Source organism: Trachurus trachurus, assembly GCF_905171665.1.
Source record: "Trachurus trachurus genome assembly, chromosome: 24".
NCBI classification, from domain to species: domain Eukaryota; kingdom Metazoa; phylum Chordata; class Actinopteri; order Carangiformes; family Carangidae; genus Trachurus; species Trachurus trachurus.
In genome coordinates, this window is record NC_139910.1 from 2,718,646 (window position 1) to 2,737,998 (window position 19,353).

At 43.7% G+C, this 19,353-nt stretch overlaps 1 protein-coding gene across 1 annotated transcript in view; it reads left to right on the top strand.

Annotated features, from left to right (window-relative positions):
• Window positions 1-26: 26 nt before the first annotated feature.
• Window positions 27-19,353, top strand: part of LOC311007090 (protein NLRC3-like) — a gene marked incomplete at its 3' end in the record, with an annotated part of 35,709 nt that continues 16,382 nt past the window's right edge. Inside the window, exons 1-7 of the mRNA XM_084000177.1 lie at window positions 27-142; window positions 5,850-7,644; window positions 7,746-7,919; window positions 8,083-8,174; window positions 9,144-9,239; window positions 9,818-9,941; window positions 10,083-10,256. Coding sequence (XP_083856303.1) covers window positions 31-142; window positions 5,850-7,644; window positions 7,746-7,919; window positions 8,083-8,174; window positions 9,144-9,239; window positions 9,818-9,941; window positions 10,083-10,256 — 2,567 coding nt within the window. The 5' untranslated portion in view covers window positions 27-30. The remainder of the gene's footprint in view (window positions 143-5,849; window positions 7,645-7,745; window positions 7,920-8,082; window positions 8,175-9,143; window positions 9,240-9,817; window positions 9,942-10,082; window positions 10,257-19,353) is intronic.

The window sequence follows — 19,353 nt, forward strand, 5'->3', positions numbered from 1 at the left end:
AATAAAGACGGACCAGACACAGTGGATCTAATGACCCAGACCTACTCTATAAACACTGTTAAAGTCACCAAAGCAATCCTGGGGAAGATTAATCGGAATGATCTACTGGGAAATTTCACACAGCCCATCTCAGAACCCAAACGTAAGTTCGATCAAAAATGTGATGTTATAGAAATATTGGTAACACTTTACTTGAGGGTATCGTCAGTAGAGTGTCATGACGACAAACTGCTGATTTTTTGGCAAGAAACATGATGTTTTAAACAGGTAGAGGTCAGATTTTTTTCTCATGACACAATTCAATCGGATCACAAACAAAAATTTTGACTCCCGCTCACTTACATGGAGACTTTTTCCAAATTGAGGTCCCATGGCGACGTTACTTCCTGCTTCCGCTTCGGCACTCTATTTACAGTCTGTAGATGCATTTCCATTTTGGATTTTCACAAAATAAAAGTGATTTTCTGACATTTCGGAAAAGTACAGTTGCTATTTGTGGGTGTTTCCATTGAAAGGTGTTTTGCGAATGAGCCCTAATCTAGTCTTGTGATATCCCATAATTCTCGAGACTTCACTTTGAGGAAGATGGACGTAAGCGTCTTGCGTTTCCATGGTTACGGCACAGAGCTCTCAGCTGCCTACAGCTGCTGCTGTTATTGTTTTTAACAAAGACGAAGGCAGCGCTTGATTGCTGAAAGGCAAAGCCCGTGTGGCGCTGGGGGAGCATACATCAGTCTGACTGCCCAAAAGTCCGACAGCTCATTTCTCCGACTACCCATTCAGAATCAGAATCAGAAAACCTTTATTGTCCCCTGCACATAGCAGTGGAAATTTTTCTTAAACGTGTGCATACGTGCGCATAAAAGAAACATAAAAACACAGTTTAGCATAACATAAAACAAACAACAAACAGATACAGAATGACACAAGTAAGATACAGAATGACACAAGTAAAAACAGAATAAAAACCTTAAAAAAACATTAAAAGATTTCATAGTGAATTATTGATGATGTTGATGGCGGATGCGATGAATGATTTTTTTCCCTAAGCTTGTCCTTGCTAAAGGGAGCCTGTAGCGACAGCCTGAGGGAAGAAGTTGGAAAGAGTTGTGGAGTGGGTGTGAGGGGTCGTGATGGTGGTGGCTTTACGTCTGACTGCCTGTGTGTGGAGGTCTGAGAGGGATCACTATGTGGTGCCTGTTATTTTACTTGCATATCTGATGATGTGTTCTACAGTGTTAAGGTTAGGTTTAGGGTAAGGTTAAGGGTTAGGGCTACTTAAGTCGGAGAAATGGGAGGTCGGACTAATGGACGCAAAAATAAAGAAATGTATGGTCGGAGAAATGGGTAGTCGGACAGACGTCATGCGCCCGTGGCGCTGGCAGGGGCCACAAATAAGGCACACCAGCGTTGATGAGGTGCTGACAACAAGAACGATGAACCACCACATCAACTCGCCACCCGCATTAAACTCTGTCCCTTTGTGTTGTTCTTTTGCCCTGATGAAGACCTCCAGGTCGAAACGTTGGCCATGTCTGTGCAACAGGGCCGGACTGGGAGACTTTTTCAGGCCAGGAGTCAGTCATGTAACCAGGCCACCCTGGCCTTGCCCACACGCGCACATTCACGCCCACACCTACATGCATTAGCACGCACACACACACACACACACACACACACACACACACACACACACACACACACACACACACACACACACACACACACACACACACACACACACACACACACACACACACACACAGTGCATTCCAAATAGACGTTCAAATATGGGACCTATGTACAAACTAAGTTAGGAATATACAGTAACTTTTGTGTTTGGGGCCGGGCTGGTAGATACAGTAACACAACAATCCTCAGCAAAATCCACTACCACACTTACTAGAAGAGAAAAAAGGTTTAACGCAGTGCCAAGGTTACATAAAAGTCATATCATGTGGAATGTCAACTGCCTCTTTGGCATATATTTTTATGTGTAGCCTACAATATAACCCAATAAACAAAGACAACAAAGTCCAAATCAAACAATTAATCAGCTATGAGGGGACAGCCTTTGAATACATGTTCACAGAACATGCACGCACTGATAGAAGCAATGTATAATACAGTCCGAGAGTATAATAAGCAATCACATAATATTGACTCATATAGGGCTGGGATACATAACAGCAAGTCAGCAACAGACAGCAAAATTCAACACCACTAGTGCTTAATAGAATGGCAGCTATTACCGTATTACAAATGAGAGCCATTTAATGTCAAATGGCAGTGCCTGTTGGTGTTATGTCTGCAACTTGCATGTTGTTGCTCTAGAAATGATTCTGTACCTTCTGCCAACTGCTCTGCACTGCTTCTCCTGAAGTACCAGCAGGACTCATGTCATCACCATCACCACCTTTGAATAGCAAACATATGCTTACAGTGTTTTTCCATACACTATAGTTCATACAGTCAGATAGTGTAGCCTATGTCTCACTTAATTTGCCCTTGTATGTATATACATAATAATGGAATGATAACAGTAAATAAAAAAGTGGCTTGTTTAATTTCATGGCCAGGGCCTATAGCCTACTGTGTAAAAGTGTACAGCCTCAAGGACCCAGGTCCCTGGACCTCAAAGCCTTCTGACAAGAACCAGTGTTTTTTGTTGTTGTTGTTTTTTACTTGCAGAGGTATCTTGGCTGGGGGGGGCGCTGAATAAATTTGTCAACTTAAGGCATTTGGCCGCATCCTCCTCCAGCGCCTTTCTTTTTCTCTCTCTCTCCCTCTCGGCACCGTCTTTTCTTTTTTTTACCCGGGTTGGGGTCCATGGTTTAATAGTCGAAGCCTCGACTCTCCCTCTCTGCTCGGCGCTCGCTACACACACACCGCGACGGCAGCAAGTACCAGACACACCACACACACACCCCTTTCTCCGCACGCTGTCTGTGTGGTTGATACGGACTGTTGGGGCGGGTGTTAATCAAAACAAACCAATTGCCTTGTCCTCCTCACATGCTACTGGCCTGAGTGGCCTCTGATTGGCCAGGCCTGCCTCTCTGACTTAGAAAAAAAAAGTCAGATAGCCGCGGCGCCGGCTGACCGGCAGACTTAAAAAAAAAAGAGAGAGAGAGAGACGCAGGCCAGCAGGCCAATCATAGGCCGGCGCTTCGGGAAACCTCCCGGTTCTCCCGATGGCCAGTCCGGGCCTGCTGTGCAATAACACAATAAATTATAACATCAGGCCTATATTAAGGCTAAGAGTGTGCGGCATCACTTCTCTAAGTTCGTCATTCTTGTTGTCAGCACCTCATCAACACTGGTGTCTCTTATTTGTGGCTGCTGCCTGCGCCACATGGGCTTTGCCTTTCAGCATTCAAGCGCTGTTTTCATCTTTGTTAAAAACAATAACAGCAGCAGCTGTAGGCAGCTGAGATCTCTGTGCCGTCACCATAGAAACGCAAGACGCTTACGTCCATCTTCCTCAAAGTGATTTCCAATAACCGATACTGATATGCAGCTTTTTGCCCCAAAACTGTAATAAGGCCTCCTGTCAGGAATTAACACATTACTGTATGACTACTTTTACTGTGATGCCCCACTGGATCCATTCTACAAATTAACATTGTTTATTTGTTAACAGACACACACACACACACACACACACACACACACACACACACACACACACACACACACACACACACACACACACACACACACACACACACACACACACACACACAGATGGAAAGACAGACAGACAGACAATGTCATGGTCCTGAAACTGCCGTCATTCAGTGGCTTGGTTTTCTGTTGTTTTGGACTCTTGTTTTTCTTCAGTTCCTGTTTTATTTTGTAGTTCAGTTTTTGTGCATTTTTGTTCTAGTGTGACTTCGAGTGTTTTCCCTCCACACCTGCTACCCGCACCCTGACAGACACAAGGCGCTCTGACTGACAGACTAAACCATTTGATCGATCGGAGCAGAGACGGTAAATCAGAAAATCAGGGAGTGACGCGGGAACAGGTGTAGCCAATGTCATATCTGGCCCTCTGCGTTGTGTTTCTCTCGGTACGGACTGCCCCAGGTGGGGTTCGAACCCTTGTCTCCTGCACGGCAGGCGACGATGCAAACCCTTTCGCAAGGGGTTAATAACCACTTGGCAGTTGGGTTCATTGAAACAGCCTATAATATCACTGGACACTACGAGTGACAGGCGAACAGCCAATCATTTAACAGCTGTGTAGTTTGGTTGCGGCACCATCATACAAACCATACATCATACAAAGTTCAGTCAACAGAAGAAACCTACACCAGATCATAATCTGGTGCCGGTTGCACCACCTCTCACTAAGTGTTTACTAACCTTAGTAAATGTGTAAGTGTTTACTAAATCAAGATTTAGTCATTCCTAAATTACAATGGGTTGCACGAGTTTTACTAGGAATTTAATTTAATTTAATTTAATTTCCTTTATTTGTTTAAGAGGGACAGTGTACATTAATGAACATTTTAAAAGGATAAAATGTAAATGCACCCAATTATAGCCAATAGGCTAATTTCCGTTGGCAGTCCCCCTGCCGGATGGAGCATGGCATGCCGGATGGAGCATGGCACGTAGAGCTAGTAATTACTAAGTGTTTACTAAATATTTACACCTACCCTAGGGGTTGTGTAACTGTTTACTAGTTACAGTTTGTCGGCACAGGATCAAAACCAACTGAAAAAACAACAACAACTCGCTTAACGGCTCGTTTAGAGAGGTTTACTTTACAAGACAGAGAACCTGCCGTTAGGAAAAGGGTTTTGAGAGACAGAATCCACCCTTTAGATGTATATGATGACTTTGATATTTACTGTCGGTACCGTTTAAATACGCGACCACATAATGCGGATCACGGACATGCTAACGTTAGCACGGGTCCGAACGTAGCTCTACCTCCGTTGCTACGTTACTTCTCTATGGGGTCGATGCAGAATGTGGTTGGGGACACAATTCAAGTGTACAACGGTACTGTGCGTCAGGTGGCGCCGCCGCCAGTGTGAGCACCTCAACGAGTACGTGCAGCTGCCCGTGCAGGCAGAAATACCACAACATTGCCGGCTTCCTGGATGTGGTGGCATGTGTCGATGCGGGACACACTTCAAAATAAAAGTGCCCAGCTGTTCCTGTGTACATTCTGCTCCGCACGCTGATTGGGTAGCCAAGTTGTTGTCGTCACTTAATGCGACTAGTAACCTGCTAGTAACCACTTACACATTTACTGGATACGGGATTGCATACACTACTATGGTGCAACCGAAATTAGTAAACAACTAGTTGCAAACTAGCTAGTAATTACTAAGGGTTTAGTAGCGGTTTAGTAATTACTAAATCCTGAATTTAGTAGAGAGATACGCCAAACTGGTGCAACCCCACTCTGGTGTGACCACAGCTTATCCTTAACAGCTCCAGTTCTTCTCCAAACACCTGCACACAATTCTTCCAGGAACTTGACTGGCAGGTTGTTGAAGCATCTTGGAGAACTTGCCATAGTTCTTCTGACTGAGACTGTCGCAGTGTCTTCTGTCTCTTGATATAATCGCAGAATGACACCTTATTTTTGAGATCAAGAATCTGTTCTGTCAAAATAGAAATTAAAAAAGTGTTCAGAAGCAATACAATACATGAAGACCTCTGGGAGAGGTTCACAATGATGCTAACATGGCAAGGAATTGATCTCTTTGGAACAATTATTTCATAAAAACCTGCTGAATGAAGAGAATGAGTTTTCATGATTCATGTTTTCTATGCAATAACTACAATAATAACTTCTCATTGACATCATTGGTCCTTTATTCATACAGAGATTCTCACTGGCTGCCAATGTAAACTCAAATCTGCCCTGAAGAAGAAGTTCCAGTGTGTGTTTGAGGGCATCGCTAAAGCAGGAAACCCAACCCTTCTGAACCAGATCTACACAGAGCTCTACATCACACAGGGAGGGGCTGGAGAGGTCAATGATGAACATGAGGTCAGACAGATTGAAGCAGTGTACAGGAAACCACACAGACCAGAAACAACCATCAGACAAGAAGACATCTTTAAAGCCCCACCTGGAAGAGACCGACCAATCAGAAGAGTGATGACAATGGGAGTGGCTGGCATTGGGAAAACAGTCTTAACACAGAAGTTCACTCTGGACTGGGCTGAAGACAAAGACAAAGACAACCAGGACATACACTTCACATTTCCCTTCACCTTCAGAGAGCTGAATTTGCTGAAAGAGAGAAAGTTCAGCTTGGTGGAACTTGTTCATCACTTCTTCTCTGAAACCAAAGCAGCAGGAATCTGCAGCTTTAATGAGCTCCAGGTCATCTTCATCTTAGACGGTCTGGACGAATGTCGACCGCCTCTGGACTTCAAAAACACTGAGATCCTGACTGATGAGACAGAGTCCACCTCAGTCAACGTGCTGCTGACCAACCTCATCAGGGGGAACCTGCTTTCCTCCGCTCGCCTCTGGATAACCACAAGACCTGCAGCAGCCAATCAGATCCCTCCTCAGTGTGTTGACATGGTGACAGAGGTCAGAGGGTTCACTGACCCAATGAAGGAGGAGTACTTCAGGAAGAGGTTCAAAGATAAGGAGCAGTCCAGAGAGATCATCTCCCACATCAAGACCTCACGAAGCCTCCACATCATGTGCCACATCCCAGTCTTCTGCTGGATCACTGCTACAGTTCTGGAGGTGTTGAAGACCACAGAGAAAGGAGAGCTGCCCAAGACCCTGACTGAGATGTACATCCACTTCCTGGTGGTTCAGACCAAAATGAATAAGGTCAAGTATGATGGAGGAGCTGAGACAGATCCAGACTGGAGTCCAGAGAGCAGGAAGATGATTGAGTCTCTGGGAAAACTGGCTTTTGAGCAGCTGCAGAAAGGAAACCTGATCTTCTATAAAACAGACCTGACAGAGTGTGGCATCGATATCAGAGCAGCCTCAGAGTACTCAGGAGTGTTTACACAGATCTTTAAAGAGGAGAGAGGCCTGTACCAGGCGGCCAAGGTGTTCTGCTTCATCCATCTGAGTGTTCAGGAGTTTCTGGCTGCTCTTCATGTTCATCTGACATTCATCAACTCTGGACGCAACCTGATGTCAAGAAAGAAATTTAAACTTTTTAAACTGTTCAGAGCCAAATCATCACATTTGTACCAGAGTGCTGTGGACGAGGCCTTACAGAGTCCAAATGGACACCTGGACTTGTTCCTCCGCTTCCTCCTGGGTCTTTCACTGGAGACCAATCAGACTCTCCTACTAGGTCTTATGACTCAGACAGGAAGTGACTTACAGACCAATCAGAAAACAGTCCAGTACATCAAGAAGAAGATTGAAGGGACTCCTTCTGCAGAGAAAAGCATCAACCTGTTCCACTGTCTGAATGAACTGAATGATCGTTCTCTAGTGGAGCAGATCCAACAGTCCCTGAGATCAGGACGTCTCTCCACAGACAAACTGTCTCCTGCTCAGTGGTCAGCTCTGGTCTTCATCTTACTGTCATCAGAAGAAGATATGGATGTGTTTGACCTGAAGAAATACTCTACTTCAGATGAGGCTCTTCTGAGGCTGCTGCCAGTGGTCAAAGCTTCAACTAAAGCTCTGTATGTGCACATATACCCATCTACATTTACTGTATCTTCTTCTTTTGTCATTACAAAAATAGAATTATTTGTTTACTTTTGTTTTCCTGATTCCTCTTCAGACTAAGTGGCTGTAACCTCTCAGAGAGAAGCTGTGAAGCTCTGTCCCAAGTCCTCAGCTCCCAGTCCTCTAGTCTGAGAGAACTGGACCTGTGTAACAACAACCTGCAGGACTCAGGAGTGAAGCTGCTGTCTGGTGGACTGGAGAGTCCACACTGCAGACTGGAGACTCTCAGGTCAGGATACAGATGTTTGTTAGACAACTTTAACACCTTTCTGTAAGTTGTTGGTGATGATGCTCAACATCTGTTGAGATATTCAGCGGCCTGTTGAGATTCTCAACATCTCTGTACACATGATTTTGTAAAATTGGGGGTTCATTATATTTTCTATCTCCAGTCTGTCAGCATGTCTGGTCACAGGGGAAGGATGTGCTTCTCTGGCCTCAGTCCTCAGCTCCCAGTCCTCAAGTCTGAAACACCTGTACCTGGGTAACAACAACCCGCAGGACTCAGGAGTGAAGCTGTTGTCTGGTGGACTGGAGAGTCCACACTGCAGACTGGAGACTCTCAGGTCAGGATACAGATGTTTGTTAGACAGCTTTAACACCTTTCTGTAAGTTGTTGGTGATGATGCTCAACATCTGTTGAGATATTCAGCGGCCTGTTGAGATTCTCAACATCTCTGTACACATGATTTTGTAAAATTGCGGGTTCATTATATTTTCTATCTCCAGTCTGTCAGCATGTCTGGTCACAGGGGAAGGATGTGCTTCTCTGGCCTCAGTCCTCAGCTCCCAGTCCTCAAGTCTGAAACACCTGTACCTGTGTAACAACAACCTGCAGAACTCAGGAGTGAAGCTGCTGTCTGGTGGACTGGAGAGTCCACACTGCAGACTGGAGACTCTCAGGTCAGGATACAGATGTTTGTTAGACAGCTTTAACACCTTTCTGTAAGTTGTTGGTGATGATGCTCAACATCTGTTGAGATATTCAGCGGCCTGTTGAGATTCTCAACATCTCTGTACACATGATTTTGTAAAATTGGGGGTTCATTATATTTTCTATCTCTAGTCTGTCAGGATGTCTGGTCACAGAGGAAGGATGTGCTTATCTGGCCTCAGTCCTCAGCTCCCAGTCCTCAAGTCTGAAACACCTGTACCTGGGTAACAACAACCCGCAGGACTCAGGAGTAAAGCTGCTGTCTGGTGGACTGGAGAGTCCACACTGCAGACTGGAGACTCTCAGGTCAGGATACAGATGTTTGTTAGACAGCTTTAACACCCTTCTGTAAGTTGTTGGTGATGATGCTCAACATCTGTTGAGATATTCAGCGGCCTGTTGAGATTCTCAACATCTCAGTACACATGATTTTGTAAAATTGGGGGTTCATTATATTTTCTATCTCTAGTCTGTCAGGATGTCTGGTCACAGAGGAAGGATGTGCTTCTCTGGCCTCAGTCCTCAGCTCCCAGTCCTCAAGTCTGAAACACCTGGACCTGGGTAACAACAACCCACAGGACTCAGGAGTGAAGCTGTTGTCTGGTGGAATGGAGGGTACACACTGCAGACTGGAGACTCTCAGGTCAGGATACAAATGTTTGTTAGACAGCTTTAACACCCTTCTGTAAGTTCTTGGTGATGATGCTCAACATCTGTTGTGATATTCAGCGGCCTGTTGAGATTCTCAACATCTCTGTACACATGATTTTGTAAAATTGGGGGTTCATTATATTTTCTATTTCTAGTCTGTCAGGATGTCTGGTCACAGAGGAAGGATGTGCTTCTCTGGCCTCAGTCCTCAGCTCCCAGTCCTCAAGTCTGAAACACCTGGACCTCAGTAACAACAACCTGCAGGACTCAGGAGTGAAGCTGCTGTCTGGTGGACTGAAGAGTACACTCTGTGGACTGGAGAATCTCAGGTCAGGATACAGATGTTTGTTAGACATCTTTAACACCCTTCTGTAAGTTGTTGGTGATGATGCTCAACATCTGTTGAGATATTCAGCGGCCTGTTGAGATTCTCAACATCTCTGTACACATGATTTTGTAAAATTGGGGGTTCATTATATTTTCTATCTCTAGTCTGTCAGGATGTCTGGTCACAGAGGAAGGATGTGCTTCTCTGGCCTCAGTCCTCAGCTGCCAGTCCTCAAGTCTGAAACACCTGGACCTGAGTAACAACGACCTGCAGGACTCAGGAGGGAAGCTGCTGTCTGGTGGACTGGAGAGTCCACACTGTAGACTGGAGACTCTCAGGTCAGGATTCAGCTGTTTTTTGGACAGCTGATCTTCAACATCCTTCTGTAACTTGTTGGTGAAGATGCTCAACATCTGCAGGATTTTACTGTTGATATGATTTTCTAAGACTCTTTAGTCTATCACATTTTCTATCTCCAGACTGTCAGGATGTCTGGTCACAGAGAGAGGCTGTGCTTCTCTGGCCTCAGCTCTGAGTACCAACCCCTCCCATCTGAGAGAGCTGGACCTGAGCTACAATCACCCAGGAGCCTCAGGAGAGAAGCTGCTGTCTGCTGGACTGAAGGATCCAGACTGGAGACTGGAGACTCTCAGGTACCAGCAGACAACAAGGACTCAGTCTGTCTCCTGTCTTTTATGTTTCCCTACTCGCTCAGTCATCATGAACAGGGATGCAAACAGCGCGCCGAAAAGCGAAACTCGCTTTTTTCATGACCAATTAGGTGACTTGTGTGAATCGTTCAGATCCGAAGAGTTTCTGTTTTTGAGGGGGGGGGGGGGGGGGGGCGTCTCAACGTCTCAGCTGGGGTCAGTAAAATGTTTTTCTAACAGGCTGACAGTGACAATCACGTGAAACTGAGGCGAACTCATTCATGGTTGTCTCTGATTATACTGATAACAGCCTACCGCCAATGTAGTCGCGCGACATGCGCGCTCATTAAAGCGGCGCGTATCCGCGTGCAGTCGGTGTGACGGCAACGCTCTGCCCCGTTTCAGAGGTGAAGGAAGCCCTAAAGACGTCGCCTCCGCGATGTAGAATGTATTCAATTCAAAAAGTGAAACTAACACATTATATATGTCCATTAAACACTGAATGAAACATCCCATGTCTTTATTTCTTAAGTTTATTTTAATAGTAATAATTATGACTAACATTCAGTGAAGACCTAAAAATCAGTATCTCCAAAATTGAAGTATTGCAAAGGAATTTTTTTTTTAAAGCATTTTTAATATAGAAATGTTGGCTTTCTGAAAACTATGTCCATCTATATGCACTCAATACTTGGTTGGGGTTGAACTACTGGGAATTGACTTTTCCGTGATATTGTAATGTATTTATTTGTTAATGGTGAGCACCCCCCCCCCCCCCCGGGAAATTCCTCTCTTTTTTGGTCCTGACCCGTTTGCATCCCTGATGAAAGACGTCTGATTTCCCTTAGTTGTGTTCAGAGCAGTGAGTTGGCCTGAATTCACAAACACATGGGTCCTCTCAAGTCTTTGACCAAATAGAGAAAAAGACACGTTACAGTGGGTACTAGTTTCATTTGGACGATTTCACGCGAGATTCACGCGTGAGTCACGGGAGACTCACGCGGATTTTTTGTGGAGGAGTAATTGTGTTTTCACCAGAAGCTGCAATGTGCCCAAACAACCGCCAGGTGGCATCTGTGAGCAGGAGCGCCTCTATAAGACAGCAGCACGGAGCAGTGAACAGGAATGGGGAATGCAATATAATAATAATACAGTATAGTTTTTCAATGAGAAAAATGTGAGACGGCAGCTACAGTAGGCCTATACATCTCACTCTCTTTTTTCGGTTCTCAGTCTCGTCAGCTCCAAACACCCGTCTGTGTTTTTAAAATGAACGAACTACTGTACAGTAGTGCCACAGATTTCTCATTCCCCACCTTGTTTGATTCAGAGTGTAGCTGGATGATTTCTCGTGAATAAACGGGCAAGAGCCTGTGTCACTTTCGGGCTGGGCGATAAGAAATAATATCCTGAAATAACTTTTCCTCGATAGAAATAGGCTACAAGACGTGGCCGATACAAAGTTGATAGGTTTCATTCATCCATGTTTTGACTGTGTGTGTGTATGTAATGTAACACATTAGCGACACATTAGCATCCTCTTTATCTCTGACCAATGGGTGTGTTTGTGGATACTTCACTCCATTGTCAGACAGAAGTCCTGCCCCCCACAGTAGGCTACTTCACACAGCTGTTTGCTTTGAACAGAAAAACCGGTTCCTACAGTAGCTCTCCTCACACTTTTCAGTTCATAGTCTAAGTGAAGAAATTTCGTCGTTTCATGTAATACATTTCACATGTAAGGGGAGCTGAACATACAGCCTCCATTCAGAACTCCAAGACACATGTGCCAGACGCACAGAGGCATGCGTAAAACATAGATTGAGACCACTTCATGATGTTTAGTTTTTTTGTGTGTGTTCATTTTCGTTTCTTTTGGATTTTTGTGCGTAGGCTATTACTGAGCTGTTTTGGTCCATATTTGTAAACCCCTTTTCCCCTGGATTATATTTTCTAAAGTTGCAACAATATAGTAATAGGCCTATAGAGGGTATGCACATGACGTCACGGTACTCGGAAGTCGCTGTGGAACGTCCACTGAGTGGCAAAAAGACGAGTGGCAGAGCCGCCAAAGTTTAAAAACGAGCAAGTAACGAAGCGATTTTCTCCGAGCCCACACAAGTCTGACATGTCTAGCTTTGCCAGCATGTAAAGCATGCATGACCTAACAGAGCTGCTAAAAATCTTGAGGATACGTCTCACTTTGACCGAGTTACATTCAAGAACCTGTTCTCAATGACGGAAAGTAAATTCACTGGAGCGGTCATTTTTTTTCAATCGATCAGCTGTGTTTACAGTTTCAGGTGTTATAGTTATGATGTTTAGATAAATTAGTCCACTAACACATCCTACAGTTTGACTGGTCAGAGTTTTTCAGAATAAAAGCAGCTCGTGTTTTAGCGTCGGGAGTCACAGCTGTAATCTCGTCCCATCTGCACTAGTGAGCCTGTCTGTCACTCTGCAGGCACCGCGGTCACTCTGTGTGTTACAGTCAGTGGAGCAGACGGTTTTGGGGAGCTGGTTGTCGATTCCTTTTGACATCAAAATTGTTTTGATATACGATATTTTATCCAGTTTATGAGTCCACCGCTATCCGCCAGCATGTTAAGGGACGCTTGTTTTGCCACTCAGTCCGATCGAACGGGGCGTTGCCGAGGGCAACGTGACGTAAACGCATACCCTCTATATATTGTTTTCGTTTCATTTCGTTAAGTAAAAATCAATCAATCCGTTTTCTTTGAAACTATGAGATAGAGCACCTAAAAACCAGAGCACCAGTTCACTGTAGCGATTTTCATACACACACCCAGTCTCGCTTTCAATAAAACACACTCGCATTCTATTAGGCTACAATCAGTGTTTACATGATGTTTTTTTAATTCGGAATTAATTATTCTGAATTAAATAGTTCGGAATTAAAATATTCTCCTTCGAGTTTACATGGGAATAATAATTACGAATTGGGGTTTACATGGAAAACACATTAAATCGCCTTTATTTAATTCTGCTTAACGTCTGGGGGTCGGGAAGCGTTCTGATTGGACAGGGGGTACACGTGTTTACGTATTTACGTCTACCGGAAGAAAACAAACTCCATTCTCAGTGTGTGAAGTGAACAGAGCTGCAGCCGCGAGTCGCTCCGCTGCTCCTGAACTTATCAACAACTTAAGCAGAAAGTTTCTCCTCTTAAAGGGATAGTTCAACATTTTTGAAAATTGGCCCATTGCCATGATCCCCCTAGTAATAGCAGTAGGTTCGTTACCTTTAATTGTTGGTCCAAGCTGCTTTTAGATCGGGGGAGAAGAATACCGAGCGGCGCAGCTACACTACGGAGGCTAATGGAATTTCTTGGTTTTGCTCATCAAACTCAGCAAATACACAACCAAAAAACTCAAAAACGCTGTGGTGGACAAGTTGTGACCTGCACATTCACCACGCTATGAGATAATAGCGGAAAGTTAAGAGAAGTGAAGCAAATACTCGGAACTACTTTCTTCAGTGAACCACTGGTCGGAGGGACACAGTGTGCGCACCCCAGCCAGTGCCGTAGTATACGGACGTATCTGCAGTAAACAGGCGCTTTTGAAATCACTCCGCCGAGCAGCCGTCTAGAGTGTAAAGTCCGACTTTGCCTCTAAAACAACTCCATCTCGCAACTTTCCGCTATTATCTCATAGCGTGGTGAATGTGCAGGTCACAACTTGTCCACCACAGCGTTTTTGAGTTTTTTGGTTGTGTATTTGCTGAGTTTGATGAGCAAAACCAAGAAATTCCATTAGCCTCCGTAGTGTAGCTGCGCCGCTCGGTATTCTTCTCCCCCGATCTAAAAGCAGCTTGGACCAACAATTAAAGGTAACGAACCTACTGCTATTACTAGGGGGATCATGGCGATGGGCCAATTTTCAAAAATGTTGAACTATCCCTTTAACTGCCAGGATGGCCTTCCCTTCCCTGGGCCGCGGGAAGGCGATCAGTGAGCTACGCCTTCTGCGGCGGGGGCGGCCAGGCTCACACACCCTCACTGCCAGGATCGCCTTCCCCGGGTGTAGGAGCCTGGCCGCGCCGCTGCTCCGGCGGTGATCCTGGCAGTGAGCTTCGCCTTCCCCGCAGCAGCAGCGGCGGCGGCGGCAGCTGGGCACCGGGGTCTGTGGAGCGGGTTCATGAAGCCTGGTTGTCCCGACACTGCGGCTGTAACGTTATGTTGTGTTGTAGCCTACTTTTCACGGTTAAGTTATCACCGCGACACACAGAGCAAAAACAATCTAACACAAATAAAAAAAAAAAATGACAGTTGTTGTTGCTCTAGTTTTTTGTTTGGATAAGCTTCATATTTAAAAGCGCAATGTTCAGCTGTCAGAAATTAAAAGCAGCCTCCTCTTGTTATATTTGAAGCAACACTGTTGCTTCAGGCTGTGATAAAACAACCTGCTGCTCTTGGCTGAAATCAGCTCGTTGTGGCTCCATTCTACGATTAAAGTAGCATCAACAAAGTAACAAACAAACAATATTTCTTCCATTCCTGCAGACTTTTGTCTCAATGTTGACGATGGCAAAATGTCCAGATATTTTATTACTTTATGAAAATAAGTGAGTTAAAAAGAAGTGGGCTACGCATTTCTGATTTGATTTGGCTTTTCGTGTAGGCTATTTGGTTAAACACATAGGCTATAAGTAACAGGAGAGACAGTGAGAGCGAGAGAGACGAGGAGAGAGAGAGAGGGGTCCGCTGGGTGAGCTAGATTAACTTTTAACGGGAGAGAGAGCGGCGCACCGCGCTGTCAAAGCTCGTCTCAGCCATAGGTCTCAGCAGATCGGATGTGTGCTTTCAAGGCAATATAGACACGAACGAGTCATTCAGGAATAATTTCCAACTCTATGTATGTTAGTGTTATTTTTTTCTGAGTAGTGGCCCATCCAAAATGACTGTGGCCCGTCCAAAATTGAAATCCTGGCGCCTCGCCTGCTGTAACCACTGTGATAGAATAAAAAACAACATTGATCTGATTGACCGGCGTAGCGGTCCCTCTCTCCATCCACTCTCTAGCTCTCTCGACCACAGTTGCAAATGAAGTAACTTACAGCAACTCCTGGAAACGACTACACATGAAATTAACAAGCTGAAAAATTGGTTCACTTTGAACAAACTATTTCTAAATTTGAAAAAAACAAAGATTATGTTATTTGGTAAACACAACACTGATGTCCCAGTTCAAATTAAAATTGATAATGTAATAATTGAAAAAGTAGAAGAAACTACATTTCTTGGAGTGATCATTCATGAAAAAATGTGCTGGAAACCTCAGATAAAACATGTTTGTTCTAAAGTTGCAAGGAGTGTGGGTGTCATCCGAAGAGTTAAGTATATACTAAATCATAAGTCTTTACTTTCACTATATTATGCTTTTGTTTTTCCTTATCTGAACTACTGTGTGGAGGTCTGGGGCAATACATACAACACTAATTTGCACCCATTGATTATTCTACAGAAAAGAGCTATTCGTAATGTTTGTAATGTAAAGTACAATGATCATACAAATGACTTGTTCTTGAGGGCAGCAGTATTGAAATTCCTGGACCTGATTAAACTAAAAACTGTACAAATTGCCTATATGGCCAAACATAATCAATTACCTGATACTATACAAGGTCTCTTCTGTGAAAGGGAAAGTGCCAAGAGATATGACCTCCGGGGTAAACATAAACTGGCACAGCAGCTCACAAGAACAACCCTTAAATCTATGTGTGTCTCAGTTTGTGGAGTAATTATGTGGAACAGTTTGGCTGAAAACATTAGAAATAGTAAAAGCCTGAGTGAGTTTAAAAGAAAGTTTAAACAGCAGATGTTTGATGTGTACAGTAGGGAAGACGGTGGTGGTTAAATTAAATTAAATTAAATTGATTAAATAAATACATAAATAATATAGGACAAATGTAGGACTGTTGAGGGAGCTCGCAATGCTCCTACTTCAATGCTTTTTGTTTGTTTGTTTGCTCGCTTGTTTTTTTTTTTGTTTTGTTTTGTTTTGTTTTGTTATGTATGTCTCGATGGTGTCTTTATGTGGGGGATGGAAATTTAAAAGCTATGCTTCGTCCATCCCCTTTTCACACCAGGTGTTGTTGTTTTCTAACTGTGCTGTTGTTGTATTGGTATGTTGGTGTCAGTAGTTTGTTCTGTTTGGTTGCTGTGGTCTGGTGTGAAATAAAAAAAAAAAAAAAAAAAAAAAGTACCTATGGCCTATGAACAGCGCCACTCTCCATTGCAGCTACGTTGTGGTCAAACGTGGAATTACCCCAAAATCTTTTGAGCTGCATCTCAGTACGATGCTTCCACCTAGTGGCTACAATGTGACCTACAATTTCACGCAACGCGTGAATCACGCTTTCCGTGAGGGAAACGTCCAAATGAAACTAGTACCCACTGTAGCTGTTTTGACAATGTTTTGACTTTTGTAAATCAGATAAAAATCATAACTTGTTGACATTAATAACCTCAGATGTTGTTTATTGATAAACAGAGTGCTGCTGCTTACTGTACATAGCAGAAACCCTGCAGTCTATAATTTCCCTTATCATTTTATATTCCACATTATGAATTTTTGTTATCATTGGAGCAGATTTTATGTTTTGCCATTTGATTCTTCACCAACAGCAGCTTTTCTTTATAACACACAGTCAGTAAACACATCAACAAGACAACGACTTGACTGTAAGACTGTGCAGGTTTTCATGTAGGGCAGAGGGAACAGAAATACATAATATTGAAGATGTACAGTAAACCTCTGTAGGCCCCTCAGTCTCCATTAGGGGTGTAAAGGTATACCGTACTTCGGTATACCGCGGTGGTGTAAAGCCACGGTGGTGACACCGTGAGATTTTCAAGTCGGGAACTCAAAACATTTCACTTCACGTTCACATGCAAGTCGGCCGGAAATAGCTCGCTCCTTCGTTGGTTTCTCTTTTTTTCCCTCTCCAGAGCTCCCCCACAGTTCTGGGAGGCACATGTCACTGTGCACACATGCTTTTGTTTACAACGGGCTTTCAGATCGGCTCCGGTGCCTGTAGCTTGCAGACCAATCACAAATCGTGATTGTTTGAAGCCGAAGGAAACCATAGAAACACGTTGTTGGAGGGAGTGGAGGGAGGGAAGGAGGGGGGGTTTGGCTCGTGGTCGAAGAGCAGTGTTGCTAAGCCCTGCTACCTGCTAACATTGGGCTAGTGCTAACACGGAGCTAACGCTAACAGGGAGCTAACGCTAACACGGAGCTAACGCTAACACGGCCACACACAGAGACACAGACACACACATATGAATAAAGGTTCCAAAACACGAAGGCGTGTGTGTGTCATGACGTATTACATTACCTTATAAAAGATCCATGGTGTGTGTGTGTGGCATGTTAGTGTTAGCTCCATGAAGCCACAAGCACAAGCCGAACTTAATCAGTACGTGACGTCATGCCAAAGAAAAAAAAGACGAAAGAAAGAGAGAGATTGAAGGAAAGAAGGAGAGAGAGAAAGATGGACTATAATAGATAGATGCACGGAGAGATGCATAATAGAGGCTGTGTGTGTGTGTGTGTGTGTGTGTGTGTGTGTGTGTGTGTGTGTGTACACAGACATGTCTCTGTGTAGAGAGAGAGAGACTTTAGTGACTGAATATAAATAATTACATTTTGCTGACACTTAAGTATAAACCAAATATAAGTTGTATTACTTTACATAAAGCATGTACTTTAATTTTAATACCGTCACCGTGAAGTACCGCGGTATACTGTACTAATACCGTTACCGTATCGTACTGTAAAATCCCATACCGTTACACCCCTAGTCTCCATAGCAACAGATATGGTTCATCCTCCTCCTGTGATAAATTATGTAGTAATGATGTCCTGTAGGACACTGAAAACCATTACACTCATTACTTACAGTCAGGTGAGACAGCCTCCATCAACAGAAACTGTTGTAATGTGACCAAGGTCATTGCATTACTTATCCTTAGCCTTACTGCGACTAAGCACAAAGTTCTTCATGTGTCCAGCCTTACAACTTTGCTCTCCAACGTCACCACGTTTATGCAGGGGGGCATACCCCCCAGTTCTCTCTGTCATCCCTGTCCTCTGACTTCCCATCTACAGTAGCGCCATTATCAGGCCAATGTTTGAATTTGTTCACTACTTTGGTTTCAAGTCTATTTTCACCTCAGGCACCTTTTTTTATATATTTTCTTCATTGTGACACATTTTAAATACAAACAAAGATCAGACACAGATTAATTCAATATCATTTAAAGAAAAATACTTTGACAGAAATGACACACAGGAACATTTATTCTCCGTGAACCTCAACTTATAATTTAAAAATTTTTAACATTACATTCTCAAGTCAAATCATTTGATTTTGATTTATCAGGGACTTTACAGTCTGCAGCATAAGGCCTCTGTTTATTTGTCACATTTAAATATTTAAATGTGTTACGTTTTAAATAGGAGGATCCAAATGCAGACTCAATTGGCAAAAGTATTTATTTAGAAAAAGGTTAATAAAAGGAAATCAGGGGGTAAACAAGGAATCCAGTTCAACAGAAAATAACAAAGTACAAAACAAGGGACTAGAAATACATATTGATTGGCCACTGCTCCTCAGGGATGGGTTAAATGCAGAGAAAGAATTTCACTGTACTAGCTGTATATGTGACAAATAAAGTACCTTTACCTTTACCAAAGTGCTGTGTCAATCACAGCGGCGACGCTGATTGGCTCGGCCTTCTGAGGGTTTCAGGCCAAACGCTTACAACAGGGATGAGGCCAGACTCCCCATCAGAAATGAAATTAAATGCATTTCCAGGAGCGGCTGATTTACGAGGCTAGTCTCAACCATACCCCATATGTGTACAGTTGAGACACCTATAGAAACCCACTGATGATGACTGAACATCAAAGGTCAAAGGTCAAAGGTCAAAGGTCTCTTTATTGTCATACAACACATGTTAAAAACATGGGATGAACGAAATTTCGATGCCCTGGTCCCGTGCCAGCCCACTAAGATAAATAAAAATAAATAAGTACAATAAATAGAAACTGTAGTTAAAAACTATGGTAAT